At 42.8% G+C, this 27,517-nt stretch overlaps 1 protein-coding gene across 1 annotated transcript in view; it reads left to right on the forward strand.

Moving 5' to 3' along the window:
• The window catches only part of LOC104494596 (disintegrin and metalloproteinase domain-containing protein 12-like), a gene marked incomplete at both ends in the record, with an annotated part of 137,482 nt that overhangs the window by 74,266 nt on the left and 35,699 nt on the right, over positions 1–27,517 (forward strand). Inside the window, 2 exons of the mRNA XM_010137459.1 lie at positions 14,146–14,224; positions 17,846–17,922. Coding sequence (XP_010135761.1) covers positions 14,146–14,224; positions 17,846–17,922 — 156 coding nt within the window. The remainder of the gene's footprint in view (positions 1–14,145; positions 14,225–17,845; positions 17,923–27,517) is intronic.

Below are 27,517 nucleotides of genomic sequence, written 5' to 3' on the forward strand. Positions count from 1 at the left end.
CAGAACAGTGTAACATCTCTCATCAAGTGAAACAGCCTCATGATTTCCCTATTAGTATCGCCCTCATGGCTAAAATAAAAAAAAAAACACCCTTTGTTTTTAGTAGGACAATCAACAAAAAATATCGTATGTAATTTTTTGGACATAAGCAAATTTAAAGAATAAAAATTCAGCAATGTGCAAGAAAGCAGATGTATTTCTTCTGTGTTTGCAATGCAGTAGAAAATTATACATTGATTATCTCACGACTCTTGTAGCATCTCAACAGTTCTCCTTTGGAGAACTCTTTTGGAGAGACTTACTCTATGGGTTTGTCGTTTTAGTTCTCTGTGGTTGAAAACAATCTCTTATCCGATATTATTTGACACTAAAACATGGAGGAACATGTCCTGGCTTGAGTGTAACTTAAATGAAATAGCGATTCTGAGTGGTTTGGAAATAACCAGGAGATAAAGCAAAAGGATCTTATCCTCTCAGTAATTAATACCTTTCCTTTGATATTCCAGATGTGAAGGTTGCAAATTTTTCCTTTCGATACCGACTGGCTTTAACGTAGCTCTCCCCATTCTCCAGGTTTGGGTTTCTCCAGTTTGCAAAGTGCTGTTCTGGGCAAAGGTTTTTGTTCTCCTAGCACAGCTCGGTCCAAGGCTCTGCCTTCTCCTCCTGTTGTCAGGAGGAGGCAAATGTCGGGGATAGGAGAATATAGGCTCATCTTTTCCGTGCCACAGTCTAGTCTCAAGCCTGTTGGCAAAACTTCTACCCTTAGGAATTCCATGGTGATGAGTGCTGTTTCTTTGACTGATATGCTCAGGCAGGGGAGCATTTCTACATTGCTGCGCAGACTTTCTAAAACATACTTAAATAATTTACATAAAATCCAAATCTGCATGGGAAATAGTCTCATGAGTCAGGGTTTATTCACTGTGAATTCATTTTGTGAGTGGGAGGAAACCTAAACTGTCTTGGATAAAATGGCCTTTATAAAATACTGATCTGTTTCCCAATATTTATGTCAGATTCCAGTCATTGTATTTTCTTTTCCTCTTTCTTACCTCAGTCCAAACTACCTCACCAATGCTAGCACTGCCTCACATGGATGTCAATCCTAAACCGTTAGAGATTCTTCTGTCCTTGTGTCATTAAATAGTCTCTCTCTGATTTACCTGAACGTGGATTATAACAGAGGCATTAAAAAGGCAAGTATCTGTAATTGCTTTTTAATGCCATTAGTATTTATGGGTAATTTTAGTTTCAAAGTACCCTGGAAAGTCATGTAGAAACATAAAGCATTTGATGATAAAGGTGTGCCAAGGAAAATTCATCATACCTGCTGTTATTTAACTGAAGTACTGTTAAGGATCCTAGGATGAAGCAGGTTTCTACGCCAAACTTTTCATGGGACAAGGTGCGATGTATTGTACTTACACAAGTCAAACCCAGTGTTGTACTAATTACTGAAAAAAAAATCATATGTATGTTTTATGTGGGCATTGTTAACAACTATCACAGCAGTTCCGGGTATGACAGACATAGCCTGATCCACGAATAACAGAAAAAATGAGCTGATATTAATTCAGTGCTGTGTGGAAACAGCTGCCCTACAGCAGTCCAGCTTTTTATATGCGAATGACGTAGTTCCTGATGCAGAGGAAGCTGAGTAAGGTCTGAAGTTTCCTAATGAGTTTTACATCACTCAACAACTTTCAATAAATGACTGAAATGTTAGCTCAGGAAGGATGGCTCTCCAGAATCCTGTGGAACAGCCTCTCAAAAGATTTGTCATTTCTCTCTGGGCATCTTCTGTGTTGGTGACACCCACACAATATAAAGCAGTTCTCTGCCATGATTTCTCCACTCGTGTCTGCAGTAGCAGCATATATAGGCTTTATTTAGGTGTGAATAATGCTGTGCGGTGTAAGATGATGGGGTGTCAGCTGCATATATTTTATATAGGTAACAAAAATATAAGTCGGACAAACATTTTCTCGGGATTTTGTGTATCCAACTTGACCAAGTGCCTTAGAGAAGACTGAGTTTCAGAGGATGGTTACCCGAGCGTAACCAAAAGCGTATCCAAAATACCCCTTCACTTTTAGCCCTATATTTTATGTATGTGCAAATGCATATAGTGCTCCAAAGAATATGTGTGTGGGTGTGTACACAGATCTCTTCTGCATGTTTGACTCATGTCTCTGTATCTATGAGTAGTTTGTATATAATCCTGTGGAACTTTATTTTCTGGCAGATGAGTCTACATTAATTCCTAAACCCCTGAGCAACAACAGAATTGCTTTGCAGTGTTAGGGGGGAAACATTACAATAAAAATGAAGCATACTTTTAATTATCTGTAGTCGTTTGGATGAAATCTATAATGAGCTTGATAAATGCTGATGCTCTAGGCATCAATTTTTTAAATGACAGTAGAACCAAAAATATCCGGAAAGGCATTGTTAGCTTAGACTACACAACACTTTTGAGGTCTTGCTTAGTAGGAATAATTAAAATGACTTATAAGATAAGTGTCATATCTCTCTCAGCAACTAAATCTTTAATGTTATTATAAACTAATTACTTCCTTGAATTGAAAAGAAAATAAAATTATAATTTTGTGTCTTAACTGCTTAAAGACAGTGTCTCATCCTTCTCTCACCCAAACTCTTCACCAGCATATCTTCAGTGACTTCAGTGCGATGAGATGCCCTCACAGTGGGTAAGAAGCAAGTTTGGCCCCCTGGGGCAGCAGAAAAGCCTTCCTGTAGCCAGAAGTCAGAGTCTGTTTCTGACTTTAATCAATTCCAAAGTACGTAAAAGCAGCAGCAGCTGATGCTGTGAGGTTTTCTGTTGCTTTCTGACTGTGGGCTTGCTGCTGGAGGGGGGAGGAGGGCTTCTCCTGCCCCAGCCCCCTTGCCTGCCCCTCCTTCCCATGTCCGCCAGCTTCAGCTCATGGTTTGCAGGGAGCCAGCTCACCTAGCTAAAGCCCCAGGCACCGACCTGATGCAGTCATTTGCTGTCGAATTAATGTGTTTAATTGGTTCATAAGGGGTTCTGACACATGACAGGGTCAAGGAATTAGATACAGTGGAAGCATGTAGCAGAGCGAGGGATGAAAGAAACAAAGAAAAAAGCTGAAAGCCTAGTTTAGCCTTACCCCCGTGTCCTGATTTCACTAGCCATTCTTCCTTTCCTGCCTGAAAATCGTGAACATGGAGCCTGACCTGACAAACAGGGATGACAAGCTGTGTCATCTCCACTAAAGTCAGATCCTGTGGAGTTGAGTACCTGGCGCCCCGGCAACTGCCAGCCTCCTGCACTGCGTTGTGGTGGTACCCCCGGATTTGAGGTTTGTTTAAGAAAAGCACCAACGTGGTTGTGTTAGGGGTTTGTGTCTTGCTTACTAGGAATATTGTTTCTCCTGTGTAACTGTAATAATAAACACAGGCCTGTAAGAGGTGATGAAAGGAGGGCTGTGGAGGAATGACGGCGGGGAAAGGAGAGGGGATGGAAAGATGATGAAGAATGGCTAAGGTAAAATGAGGGAAATGTCAGAAAGAGGAAAGGAAGGGGTTTTCTTTCAATCCCCATCCTTTCTCTCACATGCCTCCACCCCACCCTATAATCTTGCTTATTACTTGATACCTCAGGGCCATGTTTTTCTGCAGGTGTTTCTGCAAACACCTGTATCACCTCATCCCGATTTCGAGTCATATCGTAGCAGAATTAGCTGGAAGTGAGCCATCATCCTCTGAGTGAACAGCCTAATGTTACCTGAAAAACCACTCCGGGCTCTCCCAAGTCACCTGAAGAGCCATATGCCAACATGATGCAGTGTTTGGGATGTGCCTCCTGGTTGCAGGGGAGGAGGCAGGTGGCACAGGGGCAGGAGCAGCCCTCCGTCTTTGAGTCTGAACGGTGGAGGGTGCGCTCGCTCCAGAATTGGTTTTAGGAAGTGTTCAGTTACACCTTTGTGCAAGAAACGATGCTGCTAGCAAGGCCAGAGAGTGACTGATTTTATTTTTACAGATTGGAGTAGTGTCAACAGGAGTTGGTGATCTCATGCAGCTTTGCTTGGTCCAGTAAGAGTGACCCATACAGGCTTGAAAACCACACGAGCAGTCACAGTCAGCCTCCAAACTGGGACGGTAGGTATTATACTGGGTGTTTTTCTGCCCCAGTAAAATTGTGCTAGGCTCCAAAATCAAAGCCTTATCCATCGACTTCCACTGAAGCAGAATTCCGAGCTGCAATTGCTGCCTCCAGCCTTAACACGTTGCCTGAAATCTGCAGCTGCAATCTTGTTGTGTTACCAAACTGACTGAGCTTCATGGAAGTCACTGCCTTAACTGGAAAGGAGGAGCGTCAGGGGAGAGAACGCCCTTGTGAGCAATTCTTTAGTCTGATCTCCACATTTGTCCCAGGCCCGCAAAGGATTTGGAGACAGAGCAGGAGCGGTATTTTGGGGAAACACAGCAGGCTTCTCCTCTTCGGGAGTTATTGCCACTGTCGGAGATAGAATACAGGACTAGGGGGGACCTTTGGTCTGACAACCTGCAGCCAACCTTCTGGCTCTTGCACCCACCTAGTTTGAAATGAGCGTGTGTACCAGATTTGTAAGCTTGCGACTTAGCCACGTGTTTTGCATAAAAATATCCTTAAACATCACTGCTCTCTCCATCTAGAATTTTAAAAGGTTGGTGAGAGAGACAGTGAGGCATAGGGCAAAATGAAGGCGTAGCTGTAAAAGTCAGTGGTGTTCTGCGAGTGAAATATGAGTACAGCCTACTTAGAGAAAATGGCTCATTCTTGTGCAAAGGAAAAAATCATAGCTTTAGTAAAACACAAATTCAATTTTATGTTTCAACACACTGGCGGGAACGGCAAGACAATTTCATTTAAATTAAAAGTGCAAATGCAAACCTACAGGCACACACTCGACAGCCAGAATAAAGATAGAGAGAGGGTGTGATCGTTGGTTAGAGTCTAAGAACGAATCTAGGTTCAGTGACCTGTCATCAGTGTAAGAGCTTGGCTTTCTAAAAGTACTTCAGATTCCTGCATAGAAACTTCTGTGATCACACAGCACTATTTACATTTTGTTAGTTATCTTTTAATAAGTTCTGATTTTTCATTGGAGTTGCGTAAATTTCTATGTTTCTAAATTTTCCATGTTAAGACTAGTTTTCTCGGATGTTTTAAATAGAACTCTACACTAGTCTGAAAATGTTCAGATGGAAGTACAGTTAGACAGTTTGCCCACTGACGTCTGTTTGGCAGGATAATTTTACTCAGCTACAAACGACATATTTAATTGAATGAAACATTTCAAATAGAATTTGACAGCTTTCCAGCCCAGTATCTCCAAACCGACTATTTAATGAAAATATGCCATCTTAGAAGCGTTTCAGGGACTACGAAGGATGTGTTTTACGAAAGGCAGTACTGTGATGTTAGAAAATAATGCATTAAAATATTATGTCTGCTGCTTGCGATATACGCACTTCTAAGCTTCTCAAACATCTCAGTGTTTTGTAGCGAACCTTTCGATCCATGATTTGATGGTACTGTCTCTGTTGCCTGTGTCTGAAACTCTAATGCTGTAGTCTGCATGCTAGATCAGAATGTTAAAATAAGCCCCTAGATCATCGCATCCGAGTTTCAGTGGAACAGGAAGCACGCATTTCATCAGGAACCACGGTATTGTCATCTGAGGACCAGATCCACGCAAGGGCAGCCAGACTTTTCAGAGCTGTGTAAGTCTTTAGCAAAGCCAAAGCCAAAGCCAGTTCAGAATAGTGAGTTGTGTCAGTTCGTCCGGGTTGAGCCGGCAGCGTAGCAGTGCACATTCCTTTTGATCTTTGCTGTAGACACTTCTGAGGTGTCGGAGTTCAGTGGTTTTTTCCAGCATACTTTAAATTTGGCATGTTATTTCTAGGTTTCACAGCCACTTCCATTATTCTAAGTTGAAACTACTTAGTGTAGCTCATGCAATAAAGTCTCTCTAAAGCAGCCAGCCTACACAGATTGTCTAAATGGACAGAATTGTGTTTTTTCGTCAAGGATCGGTTAGCCAATAAGCGCTGTCATCTCTCCATAGCTGACAACAAATTGTGGCTGGTGTTATTCTGGAGCCGTTACTGAAGGTGTTTGCTTTTCGTGGCACACTGCCCAGCTGAGCCGATAATGTGATTTCTGTTATTCCACTACGCAGGGTAACTTAAAGAAGTAATATAATATATTCCTAACATGGAGCTCTCTGAGGACAATTCTGTGCAAGGAGTGCTGAAACCTGTCAGGTGATGCTCTGGTATATTGGAGTTGACCGGTGAAACACCAAGTCAGAACATCTTTGAGGTTAGCATGGGTGAGATGCTGGGAAACTGGTTCTGGCTTCAGCTTTCGGCATGTGTGAGCTGAGCAGTTTTAGTCAAAGCTCACAGAAGATAACGATGCCACTCCCTCTTCAGCCGGAGAAGTTTTGCTATGTCTCCAGGATCACTTATGATGACAGAGCAAACCTTGCTGGTGTTCCTCTCATTCTCCCACACATGCCGTGTGCATCGATTCTCCCCTTAATGACCATCGGAGGTGCAGGGTACCTAACGCTGTCCCATTATGACTACCCTGAGGGGTTTGGCCAAGCTTAAGCCATTTTAGGGAGAGAGCTTGTTTTTTACCCATCTGCTTTGCTGGAAAACACGTTGTTTATTTTGTTCCAAGGGAGAACATACTTTCACCACAATGCTGGTTAGCAGTAGGCTCTTCACTAGTGTTTTGGAGTTAGAATGATAAAATAAATACTACAGTTCTGCCAAGTAAATGTTTGCCGTAAACATTACAATGAGTGATGGAAGCAGGGTGTGCATCGAGAGCCTGGAACAGCATGGATGCTGCTGACGTGCTTAATTGCATTTCAGTCATCTTCTACTGAAGTCTGGGGAGGTGAGGTTTAATGGTTTACTTTCCCAGCAGTCACAAAAGAAGAAAGCTCTCAATCACTCGGTGATTGCCAGCTAGGGAGATGTTTTTCTCCCTTAGTTGCTCACATTGTTTGCATAGACTGTCCTTTGGTTTTCTACACACTGCAACCACACGGAACAAGTAGTTCTGAAGTCAGGATACTTGTAGGCTTTAAATGCTGTGCTTGTCCCGCTTGTCTCCCTACCCCCAGCACCCCAGAGAGCAGCTATCGATGAGAATACGCGTGTTTCAACACGCTGCCCGGGGATGAGGGCAAGAGAGTGGCTCTTGCTTTTGACGTTGTAGCACGTATTTATGGAAATTTTTTGTCTCTCTGGCTTTGTGCCAGGTACAGTCCCACTTATGCAAGGGGAAGGGAGTTGATTTTATCATGGACTCCAGTAGCCACAGGATTATATGAATTTCTGCATCAAAAGAACTGGGTACAGAGGCATATTTTTCAAATGAAACATATGACCTGCTCAAATTGTCTGTCTAGAGACTGTGTAAAATATGCCAGAGGCTACTACCATTGAGTTAATAGTGAAACTTTGGATGCTTGGTTGATTTCCTAGCTATTATAGTTTTATTTTGCTCCCCTTTTTTCCTCAGAATTGTTGTGCTAATTAAGCTCTGCAAATTTCAATCTCTCAGGTTCTTCAATTATGACATTGCAGCCCCTCTATGGCAGCACACTGGAGTGTAGCAGACAGAATATTATGAAGTGGAGACATTCAGTGGGAAAATGTCCAAAAGCATTTTGAATCACTTAAGATAATTAAACAAGGGGAAAGAATGCGGCATGTTTAAAGAATATGTGGAGGTTTTGCGAACAGGATGATGTTAGATGCCCATGCATGGGAACCTCGTTACCCGTGCTTCACTCATTTGTTCTGTTGTAATGAGAAAGAAGAACTGAACAACGCCTCTGTGACTATCGCCTTTGTGCCTATCAGGAGGTGCTCGCACTGAGACCACCACTGTAGAAGCAGTGGGCTTATCAGATTTATATATTCCTATGCTTATACCTGCAAAGAAATACAACAATTGAAGAAAGAGCAACTAATTCCAGTCTAAAGGTCAAAATGACCCTAACTGAGGTGCTTAAGAATTAATGGAGTATGCTGGAGTCAACATTTTTTTATAACTGCCTATATGCCACCCTGTTTCACTCTTCTCACCTCCCCTGTTGGCAGGCGAGGTTGAAAATGCATAGCTGGAGAGCTTTTAATTCGAGTTTGTGTAACAGAGCAAGGCAGCGCTTGGGTGGGGGATAAAACAAGCACTTCATCATTCGACAGGAGGAGAAGGAGTAACAAGTGTAAGTAAAGGTCAGATGTCTGTCTGAGCGGCAGGCAGCCTCGCTGAGGAGAAGGGAAGCACAACAGCCTGGTCTGAGTCAGCCTGGCTCTGCCGGTACCTTCTTATGGTCAGTGCTCCCACAGAGCAGGCAGAGCAGCTGGTGGACAGCACTGAAGAAGTCATAGGGGTGTTTAATGGTCTTCCTGAAACACCAAATTGTATGGTAGTGTAACTATTCTGAGATGTTAATCAAGCCAAAGGTAAGGAGAATAGTGAAGTTAAGAGCATGAAAAGAAGAGTCTCCCACCACATCCTCATAAGAAAGCTTAGGAAGTGTGGAATCCTCCCCCTCTACTCTGCCCTAGTGAGGCCACATCTGGATCCCCAGTAGAAGAGGCACAAGGAGCTACTGAAGAGAGTCTAGCAGAGGCTACGAGGATGATGATGGGGCTGGAGCACCTCTGTGCTGAGGAAAGGCTGAGAGCCCTGGGGCTGTTCAGCTGGAGGAGAGCAGCCTGAGAGGGGACCTCATCAATGGGATCAATAGATACAGGGGGGTCAGGAGGATGGGGCCAGACTCTTCCCAGTGGTGCCCAGTGACAGGACAAGGGACAGTGGGCACAAACTGGTTGTTTCTATTATTTCAGTCATAGGATTTTAGCTAAGTGTCCAGTTCTTTTCTTTACTCATCTCGCCATCCCAGTTAGTGCTGGAGGGCAGCAGGCAGGTCACTCCACATCCCTGCCTGTGCAGGGTTGGTTTAGGCTGTGTACCACAGAGCGCCTGCCCAAAAGCAGCCCAGAACCCTGAGCTCTCGCTAGCATTAACCATGGGGCAGCGATAGCAGAAGCAGGGATTTGTTATTGTAAACACTTGGGTCTCTCTGCTGGCCCTGATTCCTTGCTGAAACAAAGGTCGAGTTTCGTGTTCTGTGTCATGACAGAGCAAGTCATAGTCCTTCTGAGATGTGTAACAGTGAGCCACACACCACCCATGGCGTTGAAGAAACCAGTACCAGACCATCCAGACGTCATGTTGTTTGGCTTTAAAGCAGGGCTGTGAATCTCGGTTGCTGGGTGTCTCTTGAGAGACTCGTAGATCCAATTTGAGGAGTAACAATGCCAGTGTGGCAGGGGGATGACCTGAAACAGGGAGGGCAACGAAAGAGGTTTCATCCTAAAAGACAGATCGAAAAAACAAGCTGTGTGCTCTTAGAAAGAGATTTGCTCCTTAGGCTTTTGTCTTCTGGCTTCTCCTGTATCACTGAGGGAAACCCTGGTGTCCGCTCCTCCTGTGATGATGCCTAGCTTTTTCCTGAGTAGCGCTAACAGGAAAAGCATGCAGTTCTTGTCATTTTCTTATAGCCTATATATTCTATATTCTATACTTGGCCCATGGACGGTTAAGGGAGAATTTGATGATAATCTGCACCGATCTGAATGATGTACGTACCAAGAAGAAAAAGCAAGTGTTTCAGCGAGTGAAAGATTGTGACGGGAAACAGCTAGAAAAGGCTGAGTATCAGGAAACGCATCATGACAATAGCATCTGTTGGAACACAAAGTAATTGGACATTGTTTTGAAAGTGTTGGGATCAGTATTGCATCTGATATTTGAGGCTCGATGAGACAGAACCTAATCTGATCTATAACATACTTGGCTTCCAGGGAGGCCGTCTGCATGATCCACTAGATTTTTTTCTGTCTCTCACGTCTGTAAGTCTCTCTTTCTGACTCTCCCTGGGTGATGAAATATGATTATAACCTTTTTGAAATAATATATTGGTGCCTGGAGAGCAGAGACTGATTTTCTCATTTGCAAGTGAGAGGCAGTGTGTTAAATTATCATTCCTGTCATTAAATGGGTTGACTAAAATATTTGATGTGTTTAAAACAGGACATTTTCCCCTTTCCCAGACAAACTGCGTAAGACTTCCTGTTGTGGGAGGTCGGGAAGGTGAGTGTTAGAAGTTTAAATAACGTTCATCACACCCCCTGAGGCTTAGGTTAGTGGAAGCTGCCTGACACCTGAGAATGTTTCAGCAAATCTGACACATAAGCTTCCTACTGATTTAGAGAGGATGAGGAAGCCTGTGCTGTGTCTGTCATAGATCAGCAGGGATAAAACCTGCCCATCTGGGCCATCAAAGCTTCTACTTGTTAATTCGGCTCTGGGAAACGTGAAAAAATACGCGGTGCTGACAAACACATTGCCAAGTAAATAAGAAATCTAACTCAAGAATTCACTTCTGCATCTTCAGAGAATTAACAAGAAAGTTGTGCCGTTGGTTCAACCGATTTTTTTTTAATCGCATCCAGCGGTTGATGCAGTTCTCAGTAGTGTTTGTTTCTGCCTCTTCACACAGTGCAAAAAATTGATAATCATCTGGTCCTGCTGCGCATTGTAGCTGACGACATTTGAAGCTCCAGACAGGGTGATGAATAGCACCGTGATACGTTAATGTTATTTTGATCCCTGCTCTTTCAGAATTACATTGATCCAATTAGGTTAAGTAGCTTGCCATCTAAATTAATTTACTTTCCTCTATTAATCTCCTTTACTGTGGGTCAAAAACCAGAAATGTAAATCAATCTATTACATTGCATATCTTTGGGGGCCGGGGAGGAGGTAATTAAATTAACGAATAGATACATATATCGAATCTGTGGTACATTAAACGTTCTCGCCGTAATTGGAAAGTGAAGTGGCGCACACTTGGTTGCGGAATTTGAGTGCTCGTTCCACTTAGCTGGCATAACCTCTCAAGAAATGCCTTTCCATGTCTTGCTGTTGCTGGATACTAATGGTGTGTGCTTATAAGCTTTTAAGATATCGGACATTTTGAAAGTGGGGGCAACAGCTTCTTTCTCCGCCAGAAATTGTTGGATTCCCTGGCACGTGTCTTACAGAGGTCCATAACCTCCACAGTGTGGAGAAAACCCTCCTTCTGGCTTGCTCTCAAGCTAGCACCAGCATGGTACGTGGCAGGAAACCGGGTGTCTCAACAATGATGTCTCAGTTACCGATCTCAAGGAGTCATAATGCAGACTCCTGAGAAACTTTGTCATTTTCTTAAAACGGTCATTCAGCAGTACATGACATTTCCATGATTTGAAACTCCACCTTGGGTTCTACTTTGGGACACACTTTTTATTTTATTGGGTTAGCCCAATAGTGGGAGTTCATCATCTTGGCGCTCTTACCAGTTTTTTACTACTCACACTGGGAATTCCTATGTTCGGGGGGTATTGTCGCCAGGGTAGACAGCAAACCTTCATCCTGACAGGGGGATTGATGTCAGCCACATTGAGAATCTGTTTACCTGCTGTACTTCTCACTTCAGTAAGTAGAACTGTCCAAGACTCAAATGAAAATGAAACATTGATGTAAGGGAATGAGATCCAGTGGCTGGAAACCACATGGTGACACAGTCCATCTAGATAACAAAGTGCAGAGCTTTTACATTGAGCTTAATTAACTGTTAAAAGCTTACCAGGCTTGTGATAGCTGCTTCATCATGGGAGGTCCAGACAAGGGCCCTGTACAGTAAGAAAATGGATCTGGTTCCATCACAGTATTTGAACGAGAAGATTAATTCAAGTCAAATGACCTATGTAATGTGGCAGGTCAAACTGCTGATCACGACACTCCCTTCTGGTATTAAAATCTATGAATCTATGAAATACTTTCAAAACCTGTGCCTGAGGGTAGAGCGAACAGAAGCAGAAAGGTCACCTTTATCATCACTGCTGCCAAAGACTTTGGAAATAGCGGAGCACAAAGCGGCTATATTGCTCAATCGCTTTGCCCTTATGCTACACCTGTTAGCCTATCCCTTGCGAGTATTTTGTCCCGTTAAATAAAAACCGCTCCAGCACCCTGTATGAAATCCCTTTTCCAAAAAGTGCACAGCAAAACTCTGTTGACTTGAACAACGATTGGATCTTACCTTTAGCCTTTATAAAGGTAACTAATGCCAGTGAAGTGCAGGGCTTAGATAAATAATGATAATTAATACAGCAGCTGTTCTTTGTGATGATGAGTCAGTAGGAAATATGGGCAGAGCACACTTGTTTCAGGTAGGCTTTGTCTTTCCAGAGGCAGCGGGCACAAGAGGTGAGAAAAACGTTGGTGTCCGGAGTCCTCCAAGACACTGCAGCGGTTTGAGGTGTCTCTACAGAGCTAGATGGTGAAATATATAAAGTACCTAATGCAACACTAGGTGCTTGGGTGGGCAACCAAGTCCTTCACTAGGTGTGGTGGTTGGCTGAGATCCAGAGCAGTTCCCGAACAACCCACCAAATGCTGCAGTGTTTTAGCACTTGGGATCTGTTAATGTGCTATTTCTCACAAGCTGAAAAATGTGAAGTGAGAATCTGTGCTTGAATACTCCTGTGTCCGCGCTTTGTTATCTTCATCTTTTTACATTGCCTTTTCCTTCTTTTTCTTTTTTTTATTCTTTGTTGTTGTTCTTGTTTCATTCATCTCTTTTTTTTTTTCGTTTACCTTAAGATAGAGATTTTTAAGGATGGGTTTTCTCTCTAACAATGTTTGTACAGCTCCTAGAACAACCAGGTCCTGATCATGACTGAGCCATTGGATATTAACGTGAAGCAAGTAAATCAGTAATGAAAATTAAATGTTTGTTCATGTTCTAGTTTTAATGTCTACATAATGTGCAAGAAATGTGTATCGAGACTGTGTAGTAGTTCACACTAACAAATGTGCAAAAGTGCTGCATTAACCAGCTCTAAATAGAAGAAAGGGCCTGTTTTGTTCAACTGAGCAATTCACAGGAGAAAGTGCAACAGAAAACATTGTGAACTGCTGTGCCAAAGCTTTTCAATAGTCCAAACTCTCCAGTTTTCTGAAGGTGATGGTGGCATTTATCTTTGGATTCTTCCATTGTGCCTTTGCATTTCACTGGAACCTCAAAACTTGTGCACGTCTGCGTTGAGGAGCAAAGATTAAAACCTGCGTGAGGAGTAAATGTGAATATGTATTCTTCCTTCTGGCCTTGTTAGAAATGCTCTTTAGGTAAGAGTTGAAAAATGGATCAATGGCAAGACTTTTTTTTAAAGAAAGGCAAATGCTGCTTTCCCTGTTCCATGAATTTACTACAGAAAGAAAAGCTTTTGTAGTGTCACACACTTGCCCCTCTCTGGAGATTTCTGGAAAATGGCAACTGCAAGTCAAAATTTTTTTATATCATTGCCAAAGACAGAAGGGGAAATGTGGAGGGAATGAGACCAAAAAATGTCTCATCATGGGCATGGTCTTTCAGCATCTCCCGATCATCCTTTCAAGCTGTTAGAATTCCATTCATGGATTTCCTTTTCAGATCAGATCAGAACAAACCCGGCACTCTAACTTCTGTAATGTTCTTGTAGTGTTTTTCCTTGAGTGTCGGTGGAAGAAGTTTGTTTCATTAACCAAGAGCTAAACTAGTCTTTGGGTGGTCACTTGCTCACAAATACAACACATTATACAGTAAAAGAGGTAACTCAGGGAAAACACTTTCCTTTTCGACAAACCACCATTACTTAACCATTACTTACTCCAAAGTCTAGATTTCAGATTTAGTGTAAAACATGTTGAAAATTACATGGGAGATTCAATACGGAAATGTGCTGGCTTGCGGTCCTCGTTTGGAGGAGAAGGCAGTCCGGACACTCACAGTCCTCTCTCAGATAACGAAGGAAGCGTTCACGTACTGCAGCTCCACTCTTTGGGTTTATATTTTTCCTTATCTCCTCCATAGCCCGGGTAGCTGTTGTATCGTTAATGCCTGGCTCTGATCGCTGTCTCAGACGGAACTACTAAAGGACAAAGACAAGGTGATGTGGCTTTAATACTATGTGTGCTGTTTTTATTTTTTTATTTTTTAGGGGCCTGTTAGCCAGCAGCTTCACAGAAACACATTATTTGAAAGATGGCACTGATGTGGTTCTCGCACGCAATTACACGGTAAGGTTGGTGTTTCGTGGGTAGATGATGCTTCATCGTTAAAACCCAAAGTGCTCTCTGCTGGGATCTGAGAGGTGGGATGAAACAGCTCGATGTGTCATCTTTTTTATTGTTGCCTTCAGTACCTTTCTGACTGCTGTGATCCTGCACATGAATTTTTAGAGAGAGACTTGAAAGGCAAGCCGTGGAGTTTTAACCAGGTGACTTTATAATCTGTAAGATTTATGCAGCTTCATGGAAACACAACCATGAAATTTTTTAATAAATGCAGCCCTTGTTGACCAGTTATGGAGGAAAGTCCTGGTTCAGTTGGGAAGAAAGCCCTAAATATCAGATTTCCATAGTGCAGCAGCTCACATCAGAGGTTTTGAAGGCCTGGGTGTCCTTCTGCTTTGGGGAAGCCATGACTGGGGTTTGGGCAGCAAGTTGGTTGGTTGGGATTATTTTTAAACCAGACCATAAGACTATTATGGATATAGTTTATATATATATGTGTATGTATGCTTATATTTACGTGTATGTGTAGATATAAATAAATACGGCTAATACAATCCTCATTAAAATCGCTGGTTAAGTTTTGCTTTTTATAAACAAAAAGCACTCTAAGGCAATAAAGTTTTTGTCCTCTGACAGTATGAACACCTTAATTAGAAACAATGCAGCAAGTGATTTTAATTACAAAGTTTATAATTTACCTGCCTAAATCCTATAAAGTATGTGTTCTGTTACATTATTTGTTCATTATACTGCAAGAAGAGGCATCGTGCCTTGTGTTCTCATCCGTAACGGGCTTTGCTGGTCTCAGCAAATGCCACTATTTCTATCCATAACATTTTACTTCTGAAAAAGCATCTTCATTATAGCTCCAGACCTCCCAAGTAAAGCAACAGTTTTGAAAGCTTTGGGGGTTTTCTTTTTTGCTGGATGCTCATATCTTCTTCAAAATCAGCTTAGTAGAAAGTAGTCATTTGTTTTAGAAACGGGGAGGATCTGTAGGCTCCTAAAGGAAGTAAAAGGAAAGAAATACGCACAAGTCTTTGACCTATGTTAGCATGAATATGTGTACAGCTAATGCCAGGTAGGCTTTCCCTTACGAAAAAAATAATATATCATGACTAATAATAGCGGGTTTTACTACCTAAAAGATTATTTTTTTGAGAGATCAGTGAATTAATTCTAATTTAAATGCTGCAATATGGTTTAGGAAAGGTAAGTCTCTGATTTTATTTTTATATCTCTTCATCACTGAGGACATCAACACGGGCAGTAGCTGAAACCAAATCCAATTTCCCAGTGAAAAGTTGCTTAGTCAAATTGCTCTTGGAGGTCAAACCACATCAGGTTTGTGGAGCTATAATTGGGGAGTTCCTCTAGCATATGAGAGAGTGTGTAGGTTATTTTCCTGGTTTATAGCACTTGAAAGATTTGCAGTCATCAGAAGCTGGTATTTACTAAATGCTCTCAAGGAAGGCTAGAGCACTGTTTTAAATATGCCAAATCAGCCATGGTAATGATTTTTTTTTTAGAGGGTCATCCATTTTATGTACCAGTTTACAGGAATAAAAAGATGTGATAGGAGAAAAAAATAGAATCTGGAGTTCAGTGGAGTTACTGAACTAGAAATCAATTTTCTACCAGTCCAGCTGCAGGCCATGGTCTGCTAAGTTTACATCTTCGATATTGAACTTTGGCATCACATAGCGTGTGGCACCCAGAGAAGTTGTGAAATGGGCCACAACAAGGAGCTCAGAGTTAATATAATGACAAGTTGTGTGTGGAGAGGAAAAGAAATTGGGACCTTTGCTATAATTCAGTCTTTGACAAAGACAGCTAGACTGTGTGGGATGAGATAGCAGCTCGCCCTCCTCGTTTCACTGAGGACTGCGCTTGACACTGGTGATGCCAAACCCAAAGCCTGCTGCCCTAAGAGCTCTGAACCGCACCTCTGCCTTACGCTTTCTTTAAATGACAAGAATAAACCTATTTTGTCTTTGGGTTTAGCCTGTTTTGGGGTCATTGAGTGAGTCAGTGCTGAGGCGGGAGGCATTGCTATTCTTCGGTCTTACCAACCGGATGCACGTAACGGGCGATATTGAAGTGAAATAGTACACTCACGCTGAGAACTGTGACGTCCTCAGCACTTATCACTGAAGCAATCATCCCCAAAAGACACAGTCGGTGACTTCCTCGCTTCTGTTGTGGCTTTATCCTTGCTAATGTGTTACTGACTCTTTATGAGTAGTGATGATAAAAATACCCAAGAGTAAAACACTATTGCTCTGTTTCTGTCATTTCTTCCACCGAGAAAAGCTGTTGAGACTTGTGTTTAGAAAGTCAGATGTTGTTATGCTGTGTTCAGTGGCTCGTGCTGAAAATAGAAATGCTTTAAACAAATATTTTTCATGGCATAACCTTGTTTGCAGAAAAATCATATCTGAATTATTCCATCTTGCCCAGCGTTTTCACGGCTATTCCTGTCTTTGACAAAATCAAGGTCTGCTAGGTGAGGCGTTGTAAGTGAAAGCCATGCCCCAAAAATGAAAAGGTTAATTAATGCGGCTAGATGGATGTGAATGAACCGAGTAATAAAAAGGCACAGTGAGATGCCTGTCAGGCTGAGGCATGAGTGATAACTTTGCTTTGCACTAATAAGATAGGAACCTTTTACAGCAGTGTTTTCAGTTTCCAGGTGGCATTCAAAGGAGCCGTGAGAAAAGAAATGCTGGACGTGACACAATCATTACCTTCCAGCCAGCCTCGTAATTGGGAATGTAATATAACCTTTAGTCAACAATAAAATTAACCTTGATTCCAGACAGATATCTGTATGTGCTGAGAAAGTATCTCTGTTGTGGGTGCCTTTTGCAAGCAGCGGATTATGAAGGAAATACAATAACCTAGCCACAAAATGAAATTGGATTGTTGCCTCTCAAAATAGAAGACGCTCTTACTCTTGGTTGTTCTTAATAACATGCAGCCACTCGGTTGGATAATTCAATAAAAGGTTTCCTTTCCAACCTGTTTCCCCTTCATTCACTGTCATTTTTTTTCAAACTATAGGAGTGGGATTGGCTTTTTTATACCTCTCTTTGTACATAGCTACCACCTATAGACATATATAGACGTAAATGACTTTAAATAGTTACGTGACTATAGGAAGTAGTAAAATGTCTCAGTTGATTTGTTCATCTTATTAATGTTATAAAATACTCCATCATCATCATCATCATCATCGTGGCTTGGCTTTGCGAACAAAGATTTGGGAAGGGCTTTTCCAAGTACTCCGTATGGTAGCTGTAAATAACGCAGGAAAAGGTGGTCAGTCATGCCACATAAACACCATTGACCCTCTTCAAAAAAAAACGCAACACAAACCCAAACCAATCCCCCACACTCCCACATTTTGGGGTTTAAAATACACCCACAATTTCCATCGCGGAACTGTTTGGGCTGTTAGTACACATATTGAGCGGGGCAGGAAGGGTGCTGTCAGTGCGGTCCTGAATGCTGTAGCCTGAACCTGATCATCACTTTGAAATAAAGGGGATGTAAATCCATGATAAAACTTGAGAGCAAAGAGTGTTTATGACTATTGGAATATTTTCTGTTTTTTGCAACCAGGGTCACTGCTATTACCATGGCAACGTTCGAGGGTACCCCGACTCCTCAGTCAGCCTCAGTACCTGCTCTGGACTCAGGTGAGCCAGTATTTCAGTGAGAGTTTTGGGATTGCCTTTTGATGAATGTGTCAGTATCTGTTTTTCAAATGTTGGTGCCATCTCTGTAAAATGTTTAAATGTTTTCCTTCTAGTTGCTCTGAAGACAAAAAAATGAAGTAGACAATGCAGTTTGGGGGTTTTCCATGACGTCCCTTCTCTCTTGCTGCCCATCCTTCTCTATCCCCTCTGCAGCAGCACAGTGCTTGGCACACTTGTGAGCTGGCAGTGCCCGCTGGCCCTCCAGTCCTCTGTGTCCCCAAAGCTGGTCCAGCAGTGATGGCAGGACTGCTCTGCAGCTCCGAGCTCGTGTGTGGTCCGTTAGGAGAGATTGCTTTATGATATGGCTGTGGAGCTCTCCAGACTGCCTTCGTGGCAGGTATGACGCTCAGCATTAGGATTTTAACTGCTCGTTAACAGACGAGTAGCAGATTCATGTTGCTGAAAACCAAACCTCTTCTGAGTTTGAGGAAGGAACAGGCTGACAACATTTTAAACACACAATGGATGCAGTTCAGGAAACAATTATCTTCCTTACTTGGACAATCAGGGACTGGTATTTACTCACGGAGCTGTTCCAAATCACAGTAATTAACTGTAAATTGGCTCTAGTGCTCTCCCTGGAAAACCCAGTTTTCCTGTCAGATTTCCAGCTGTCTCAACCTTTTCTGGGTTTGTTTAATTTATCTACAAACAGCGTGAGTAGCTGGAGTCTTTTCCTCTTGATTCCGCGTTTTGTGCAGCAGTGGTATCACCACGGAGCTCGGGGACAGACAGCAGCAAGCGGTGTGTTACCAGGCCCCCTCTGTCTGTCTGGTGTAGTGGATGGGATCCCTGCGGCTCATTCCCACACAAAGAGGGGTTGTACGGGCGCTTTGGTATGTATCCGGAATCTTCCACAAGCTGGCTGTAATTAACCCCTTGTGTGGACCATGGCAGTCTGTGTCCAGCAGCCGTTCCTGCAGTCTCAGTGTTGTAGTTAAAGGGATTGCACTGCTGCAGGGTCTCCAGGGAAGCTTTGCACTGTGCAGGACAGGGTCTGCACTGATGTCTTGTTCCAGAGCTACCTAAGAAATTAAGAACTCTGAAGAATAATTGCTCTTCTCTGCATTAAAAGCATTTCTCTTCTTCTATAATGTGCTTTTCTTAGAACTGTTCACCTCACAGAGCCATTTCCCACTTTGGGGTAGTCAGGTATTTCAAGGCAGCATATGCTGGCAGTGAATTTTTTCTCCCATCTGACACTGTTGCAGGTAAATCCGCAACGTGCAAGCTGACAGTATTAGGCTCCTTTCCCATAGAAAAAGCGTAGCAGCATCTTTTCCTGCTCGGTTTCCTAAGTTTCCCTGCCAAGGCGGTTTTGCTCTGGTAGGACAACCACAGAGGATGTATCTCGGTAACTGTGCCCATTTAGCTGCTGCAGTCACTGCCGAGGTTGGTTAAGAGAGTGTCCACGAGCAAGAATGGTTTGTGATAAGGGTGCCTGTGGACTTCCTCTACAAATCTAATTTCACAGCCTGATAGCCAATAGTAATTACTTCCAGTCATTACCTGTGCTTGATCTAAGCCAATGATGTCTGCTTGAAAGGTTTTGTAATGCTGGTAGGTCCCTGAACCGTCCAGACTTTCTCCTTTAGAACTGGGTAGGAATAAAGGCCCAGGTGGTGTGAAATCCCAGGTAGCTGCGCTGAGATCCTGAGAGCACTAAACATCTTCCCGAATCAGGCCCACAGGCCACTGTACACCTCTGCCACCGAAACATTACCGTGGCAATGCGTCCCTTGAGAATTTTGGTGGAAAGATCTAGCTGAAGATGTCCCTGGTCATTTCAGGGGGGTTGGACTAGATGCACTTTAAAGGACCCTTCCAACCCAAAGCAGTCTGTGATTCTATGATTTACTGCACAAAATCCAGTCTGAAATAATACGAGAAAAATAGGAAACAGGACAGTTCCAAACTACTTCTTGGCTTGCTTTGCAGGTAACTTTACTTGTATTACAGCTTGAAGGAATGGTTATGGACAGGACAGGATAGGATAGGACAGGATGGGATGATATACTTGCCTACCAGCTTGCTGGAGCAGGGAGCCTTGTTTTTCCACAGCGTGCTAAAGACTGCAAGCTGCAGGGGTAGAGACATAAGACATTGTGTGGCCGTGGAGCCCCAGGTGATGACAGTCCCTGGAGCAGCCATTTCACTTGCAGCAGCCGGTGGAATGAAAGACTGGTCTCATTCTCAGGGTCTGTTGCTGGCTTTGTGACAGTTTCTGAGTGAATTGGACAAATCTGCCTGTCTCAGTTTCTCCATCTGTGAAATTCATTTAATGATTCTTACCTACCTCACACAGCTGTTGCATGGGGCTAAGGTTCAAGTGTCTGAAAAACATCTAATGGAAAGAAGTGCAAGCTGTTAGCTCGCTGAAATCTCAGAGCACGAATATCCTCCCCCTCCTAGCAGACAGGCACCTTGGGCATTGTTCCAGGTGTGGGTAGGTAGGGACTGTGTCTTTTCCCCCAGATTAGGAGAGTTCACTAAAAGACATGAAACTAGTCATAAAGAATCGGTTCCACATTTTAGCGTGCTCTGAAGCACTGAGTGCTCAGCGGTAGTCAGAGAAGCAAAAAGGATCATAGGAATTACTGAGACAGAAATAGAGGATTCAACAAAAACCCTCATTACCACTGTATAAATCCACAGTGCACTCGCGTCTTGAATTCTGCGTGCAGTTCTGGCTTCCCCATCCCCGTCTCAGAAGAGGAAGCATTGTATGCAGAAAAGGTACAGAGAAGGGCAAAACTTGTGATCAAAAGTATGGAACAGCTTTTATCCAAGGAAAGAAAATAGACTCAGATTTGTCACTTCTGAAAGAGGATGACAAAGAAAAAGGGTATGATGAAACACGGTTGAACGTCAAGCTGAAGAGGGGACAATTACTGAATATTTTTCATAACCCCCAAATTAGGAGACAATTGAATCTATTTAGAGCAAAGGACTTTTTTATTGACCACATGATGGTCATATGGAGCTCACTGTTACAGGTGGGGGTCAACATAAAAAATATTAGTAGATTCAAAAAAGATGAGACAGTTTGGAGATGGGAACTGGGGGAACCTCTTGAGGGCTGTTAAACCCAAAGATGGCCCTGACGCTCATGCTGTCAGAGCTGGGGGTACCAACTGGGGTGTGCTAGTTATATTCTTATAGCTCACCCCTATGTACCTGCTGTTGGCCAGGGCAAGCCACAAGGTGCTGATCTGGAGCAACCTTGCTCGGACCTACTTCAACCATCTAGATCTTTCTTTCAGTGCAGCCACAGGGCCGAGCATTTGAGATGTGTTATTAGCTTGTGGATATGACTTGATCACTCTGGGATGAGCTACGGGAAGAATCAGGCACGCATCTGCAAACTAAGAGGTTTTCGACTGTTTCACTAGTTTACATTTTTCAGGCAGGTAGAGGGGGTGAGGAATAAAGATAAAGTGAGAAGTAGGCTTGGCGGTCTTGTACTCAGACACGCACGTATTCCAGCTCTGTTACATCCTCTCAGACATAACACTCGAGTGCCTTGCTTCACGTAGGATTACAATGGCATAAATAGTTCGATTGACACTGATAGCTGCCTAAAATGCAGGTTAGAGGAGAAGATAATCATGCCATAATCTGTATCCTGCTGGCTTCTCCGGAGGAGGAAGAGCTGAATGGTGGAGAGGAGGCAGTAAAAGCTGAATGCACGAAATGGGAACAATGGGTAATCAGGATTTCCGGTGCTTCCATCTGGATAAGAAAGCCAATTAGACTGTCAAAGCTTGTGGGAAGGTGAAGGTACGACAAAGTCACGTCGTTTCCTTCCTGTCTTCAGGAAATACCCTTCTGTTTATCTAGCTCGGAGGGTCTTCAAGTTTTTAGCAAATAATTTTGGCCTGTAGCCAGCACACACATCTTCAGTGATAAATTTGTATGGACTTGAATGATTTTTCCCCTATAACTTGCTCTGCAAGTGCAGAACCCAGCAAAGACACTCAGAAATGCAGCCTGGAAAAGAGCACAATGGCCGGTGTCCAGAGGATGCTGGCATGGGAACATGCAGCTCCAAAGGCATCCGCAGTGACCTCTCTGGTGGGGTGGGGGGAGCCTGAGAGCTGCTTTCAGAAATGTCTCAGTAGTTTCAGGACACAAATCTCACAGGAAGCCCTTTCTTTCTGAAACAACAAAATGCTGTTGAAAACCCCAAGAACCCCTCAGAGTTACCCAACTGCGAGATGAGAAGCATGCACGTGTACAAAAGGTGTTCGGCCACTGTCCTGCCATCAGCGACTGGGAGATGCCCTGTCCACAGGGACGGAGATGGGGATAAAGCCCCCGAACTGAACAGCCAGTCATTTTTGATGGGATTACACTGTTGTGCTACATGAGGCTGCCAGGACTAGAGCCATCCATTTTTCAAACGGCCTGGCTGAACCCACCACATCCCAGACACAGTCAGCTGGAGAGGGGGTTTGAAAATGACACTCCAGACATCAACTATTTAAAAAAGGAATGGAAGTAGGAAACCAGTGCGAAAAAAATTTAAATTCCTCATGACTCCTCAAGCATGATTTCTCACAGAATAGGAGATTTCGTCCAAAAGAGAAGTTAGGAGAAAATCCCAGCTGAGTAAAGCACCGGTTTGGATGTGTGCTTTTTCTCCAAACTTTCTGAAGAGCTTTTAGTTCATATAAACATCTCGCATGGTTTGCAAGTTATCTGACTGTGAAACTACCGGAGGATTTTGAGCTTAACGTTAGAAAACATTTGGCTTCTGGGGTTTTGTAGCTTCTATAATCTGTCTGTTCAAGTGCTAAACAGCTCCTGGGTCACGATCACCTCTGTGATCCGAGGTGAATGCTGTCTCTGTTCTTTGACAATTGTGTGCATGCTGTCCCCAAGTGCCAGGTAATCCCCCGAGCATCACTGCTACTGCCAGGACAAGCGCCATCTGAACGTGGCTCTTTGAGCCTACCCCTTCTCCATCCAGTCAGTGTCTGACAGCACTTAATTTAAAAAACAAACAAACAAAATGCTATAACTAGAAATATTTGTATACATTTAGAGACTTGAAAAGGCATCCTATGAGGCTCAGTGTGATGCATAAGTGTGAAACAATCCTCCCTCTATCGTACACCGCTTGCTGCAGAGTGCTATAAAACGCGCTCGCTAAATTGGTGCTGATGCCAACATCTCTTTCCTTCTTCATTTTTCTCTGCTTTCCTTGGTCTGTCTTGTCACCCTCCCAGCTGAGCTCACATGTGACACTTCCTCTGATAACACAATTACTCTCACTTGCAACCCAAATGCTGGACATGAAATTGCATTATCACTTCCAATTCAAGTAACTCCCTGCTTAAATTCCAGGCATCAAAGTTGCAGACCAGTACGTGTTCGGTCTGGGCAAATGTGTCTTGCACTGTGAAAGGGTTAAGTGAGTGCTGCAGTAGTCTCTAGGTATGGCCACGTTTTAGACACTGCACTATAGAATATATTTTTGGGTTAATGAAAGGCATTGGCTGGAATAAAATCTATTTGACTAATGATGTGTCTGCGTGAGAACTCCTCCACCACTACTGCAATACGTCAAACCAATAACGCTACTGCTTTAACCTCCCTTTGAGATGTGGCCCTTTGGTGATTTGGGTCAGACTTGTTATTTTAATGGAATCCTGATGTGCACTATAGTAGGATAAGGGTATTACTTTGGTCTGGTGAGATGGTCTTCATCGACAGATAATTATGGTCTGTGGTTACTACCAATTCCCCGTTTTAAAGGTAGGGAACTGATGCAGAAGGAGGGGAATTGCCTGTCCAGGGCTGCCCGGGGGCAGATGGAGACAGGATTACTGCTTCTGGAGCCCAACTCCCATCCTCTGTGTTTCCCCATCCTTTAAAAGCAAAGAATGACCAAAGCATTTGGAAAACGTCTAAAGATCATCTACTCCATAAGAAAAACAGTCGATAGATCATGCTGTTCATTTATCCCAATAGTATTCATCTGCAACTTATTAAAACAGACTCAAAGTCAAGTTTTCATTCACTACATTTTTCTTCCGCTTCTGTTTGTTTGCCTGCTGACTTGCCTGGGAATTTGTTATACAAACTCCTGAGAACGTAGAATGTATAAGAAAAACAAATTAATATGCCCTATCGCTTTAAGGAGTGCCTTCTGATACGATGCGCATCGAGAAGCGCTGCAGTGCGTGACTGCCGTACCTCCACCACGAGCAGCGTGAGAACAGCCCAGGGCCACGAGGCTCCGATTCTGTTTCCTCAGTGACATCGAGGGTATAGATGTGGGATGAGGCCCTTTGCTTTTGAAGCCATGGCATTAATTACGAAACGAAGGTCCTGGAGGTTTTGAGGTGGCACTCAAGTAGTGCAACGTCTTTCGCTGGGTCTGTGGGCAGCCAGGCGTGCTGTGGGTATGTATGTGGTGTGTAAGCGTGACAGCTCTCTATAGCCTAATTAATTTCGTACAAACTGAAAACATCGACATTCCTCTTCCAGTGGTAATAGAGCTTTTTATTATTATTGTTTAGAAACGAGTGTAACTTTGAGCTTCATTAAAACCAAATGTTTAATTGCATTCATGGATATCAGATTTATTGATTTACTTAACTTTCCCTGTATAGTACAGCCGAATAATATATAACAGTTTCATATAATACTGTCCCAGCCAAGTTTTACTTCAGCATCACAATTTCTCAGACAAGTATGCGTTGATGGTTTATGTTGGCAGGGCCTTTGCTTCTGCTGACAAGTTGGAAAAGAAAAATCCCATTTATATTTTGAGATTTCCTAGAGCCCTGATTTATGAAATATGACTGGCTTTACATTAGGTTTTGTTTTGTTTTTTTCTCTTTCAAGAGCAAAAAAATCTCACATTTGACTTTATTGACATTTTAAATAGTGGAATTATTCCATCAAATTACATTTCCCTCTTTGAGAGAATCTGGGCAAGTTAAACAGCAATTAATAAATTAGTTATTAGAGTTATGTTTTCATTTCTTTTTCTTTGAGATGGAGAGCGTTCTCCCATCAAAGGCCATCTCATATACACATTCCCCTTGTGTCCATACGGCGTATAATGGCGTACGGTAGAAAAATACCAACGAGTCCTTCAAGTTTAGAGCTGATTAGCAGCATGTGGTTTATTTGGTGCTCACCCCCAGACACAAGCAGGATTCAAACACTGTTGAGAGGTAGAGTAAGATGTTAGCCCGAGTTCAAGACCACACTGAAGCGGCTTCCAGTTGGCTTGGAGCCTGTGGACTCATGTCTGGACCTGCTGTACGGTGTAGATTTCCGTAGAAGTTAAAGAGTAGCCACTTCTCAACTACTCCAGAGCTGCTGAAATCCCTTTGGGCTTCCTTGTATCATTTTTGGTTGGGGATCTGTAGTTTGACATACTATTTGCCTCACTGGAAAATGTTCTATGATTTAACATTAATGTTTCCTGAAAAATGGAAAGGTTGCACCATCTTGGTCTCTGGGGAACGTAGGCTGGCTCAGGAGTGTGGGAGAACCATGTCCGAGAGGAAGACACAGAAATGGTGTGGGAGTAACGGGGGCTTTTTTGAAACACCTGACAAAAGTGGAAGGGAAAAGTAGGTACGGATTTATTTTATTTGCATCAAATTCTTAGTACTGAATGACTGGTAGGTGTTGTTCATCCAATCCTGCCACACCAAAAAACCTAAAGAAACCACAGATTTTTGACTAGTTACATTTTTAAGGTGCTGTGCTTGGCACTGACCGATAGGGAGAAAATGCAAGCAGAGGAAAAGAAAATTAGTCAAACCCAGAGAGCTGGCCAAGAAAATTCATATTTGATCTTCATTATCTTATTACAGGTGGTCACAAGCCAAGTGCTGATATCCTGTAGGCAGCACTCAAAGCAGAAGTGTGCATTAAATGAAAAGTATATTTTCCTTTACGCCGAATCTGCAGATTTTTTTTTTTTTTTTACCATGGGATTGCTTCATATGCAAAGGTGGAAGATTTCTTAAGGGCTTCTGCTGTCACTTGGGATGGGAGTCTCAGTGGCAAGTTGGTTAGGCATGCTCAGTAGAAAACAAAATTAATCACTCTGGCATCTGATCATTTATCCTTGTCCTCTGCACTTAAAAATGAGTAAAGAAATGGTTGTTTAGTTATTTTAGACAGTAACTGAGTAAACAAAAGGTATATGGGAAACCTATACCTATACATGCATTGATGTGGTATGTTCTGGCTATGAACTTTTGACAAGATGCTGGCTTTAAAATAATAATTAAAAAAAAAAGAGCTTTACCCAATAAAAAGATACTAGTAAGTCTCTCCCTTTCTAGTGTAAATAATTAAAGAAAATTATTTAAATCTCTATTTTCTGAAGTTAATGTTCTAAGCGGAGAATAAAGTTTAACATTAAAAATAAACCCCTTTGTGGATTTATGTTGGTTTTGAGTTGTCAGTTAAGGGACATAGTCATGCTGGCCCATTTCAAACAGTGACTAATGGACTTGGGCCTGCATTGCTGGTTCCAGCTGCCTCCAAAATGAAATGATTAATTGCACAATAGAAAGACAACAAACCTTATTTGACTTTGCTGATTACGGGAGTAAAGGGAATATGTTGTCCTAGTTTCCTAAATCCTTCAAAGAATAAGGCAGATCCGAAAATAATTGAGGACTGTGGGGTGTAAGGTTACTCAACTCATGGAGTGACCTGCTCGGAGGTCTCTCATATGTCATGCACGCTACAGCGTGTCCTGGCTGTAGCTCCAAGGGCTGTTGTGATACATCAGTCCTGCTTTCCCAGCTGCCATCCATCACACGCAGCTCGCCTGTGCGATGGGTCAATGCTGTATCTTGCCGGATGTGCCAAGGGTGCTGAGGAAGTTACAAACCAATTAGCAGACCCTATTCCTGGTTCAGTAATGCCGGCTCCGTTAATGCTGTTGCATGGCCTCTGATATCGTAGGTTTCCAGTCCTTTTTTTTTCCCCTCATGGGTTTCTAGCTGCTCTAGTTAACGGTGAAATGGTCACCTGTCAGCTTGGCGGAGCTGAGGCTAACGCTGTTTTGCAGCAGAACTGCAGTCAGCTTGGAATGAAAGTTCCAGTTACCTGGTTAGGAGGCCAAAGACTGAGTTTCTTCATCATATCTTGTTTAGAACAGAACAGCTAGGGCAGCCTTCTCGTAATAATTTTATTTTTTATTTTGAAATCAGTCTTTATGGTGTCATTCACCTGCTTCTGAGTCCTTCTTTTCCTTTTTTCTCTTTCCTTTATTTTTTGCTTTCTGCAGCAGAGTTGTATAGAGATGTGTCAGTCTCACAATGGTTGTAGGATTTTACCTTTGTGGCAGCGCAGACAGAAATAGAGAGCAGACACTTCCTACACGCCAAAAAGACACACCAATAAAATACAGCCCTCTCTGGGCTGAAATTCTTGCTAGTTAAGGGCACATATAGACAGTATAGAGCAGTTTTGAAAAGGAATGCCTTGGCCAATTAGAATTCCGATTCCAGGCAAGTAGATTGTAATTATTGCTGCTGAACCTTTGCCA

This window comes from Buceros rhinoceros, unplaced genomic scaffold (genome assembly GCF_000710305.1).
Source record: "Buceros rhinoceros silvestris isolate BGI_N320 unplaced genomic scaffold, ASM71030v1 scaffold1576, whole genome shotgun sequence".
Taxonomy (NCBI): Eukaryota; Metazoa; Chordata; class Aves; order Bucerotiformes; family Bucerotidae; genus Buceros; species Buceros rhinoceros.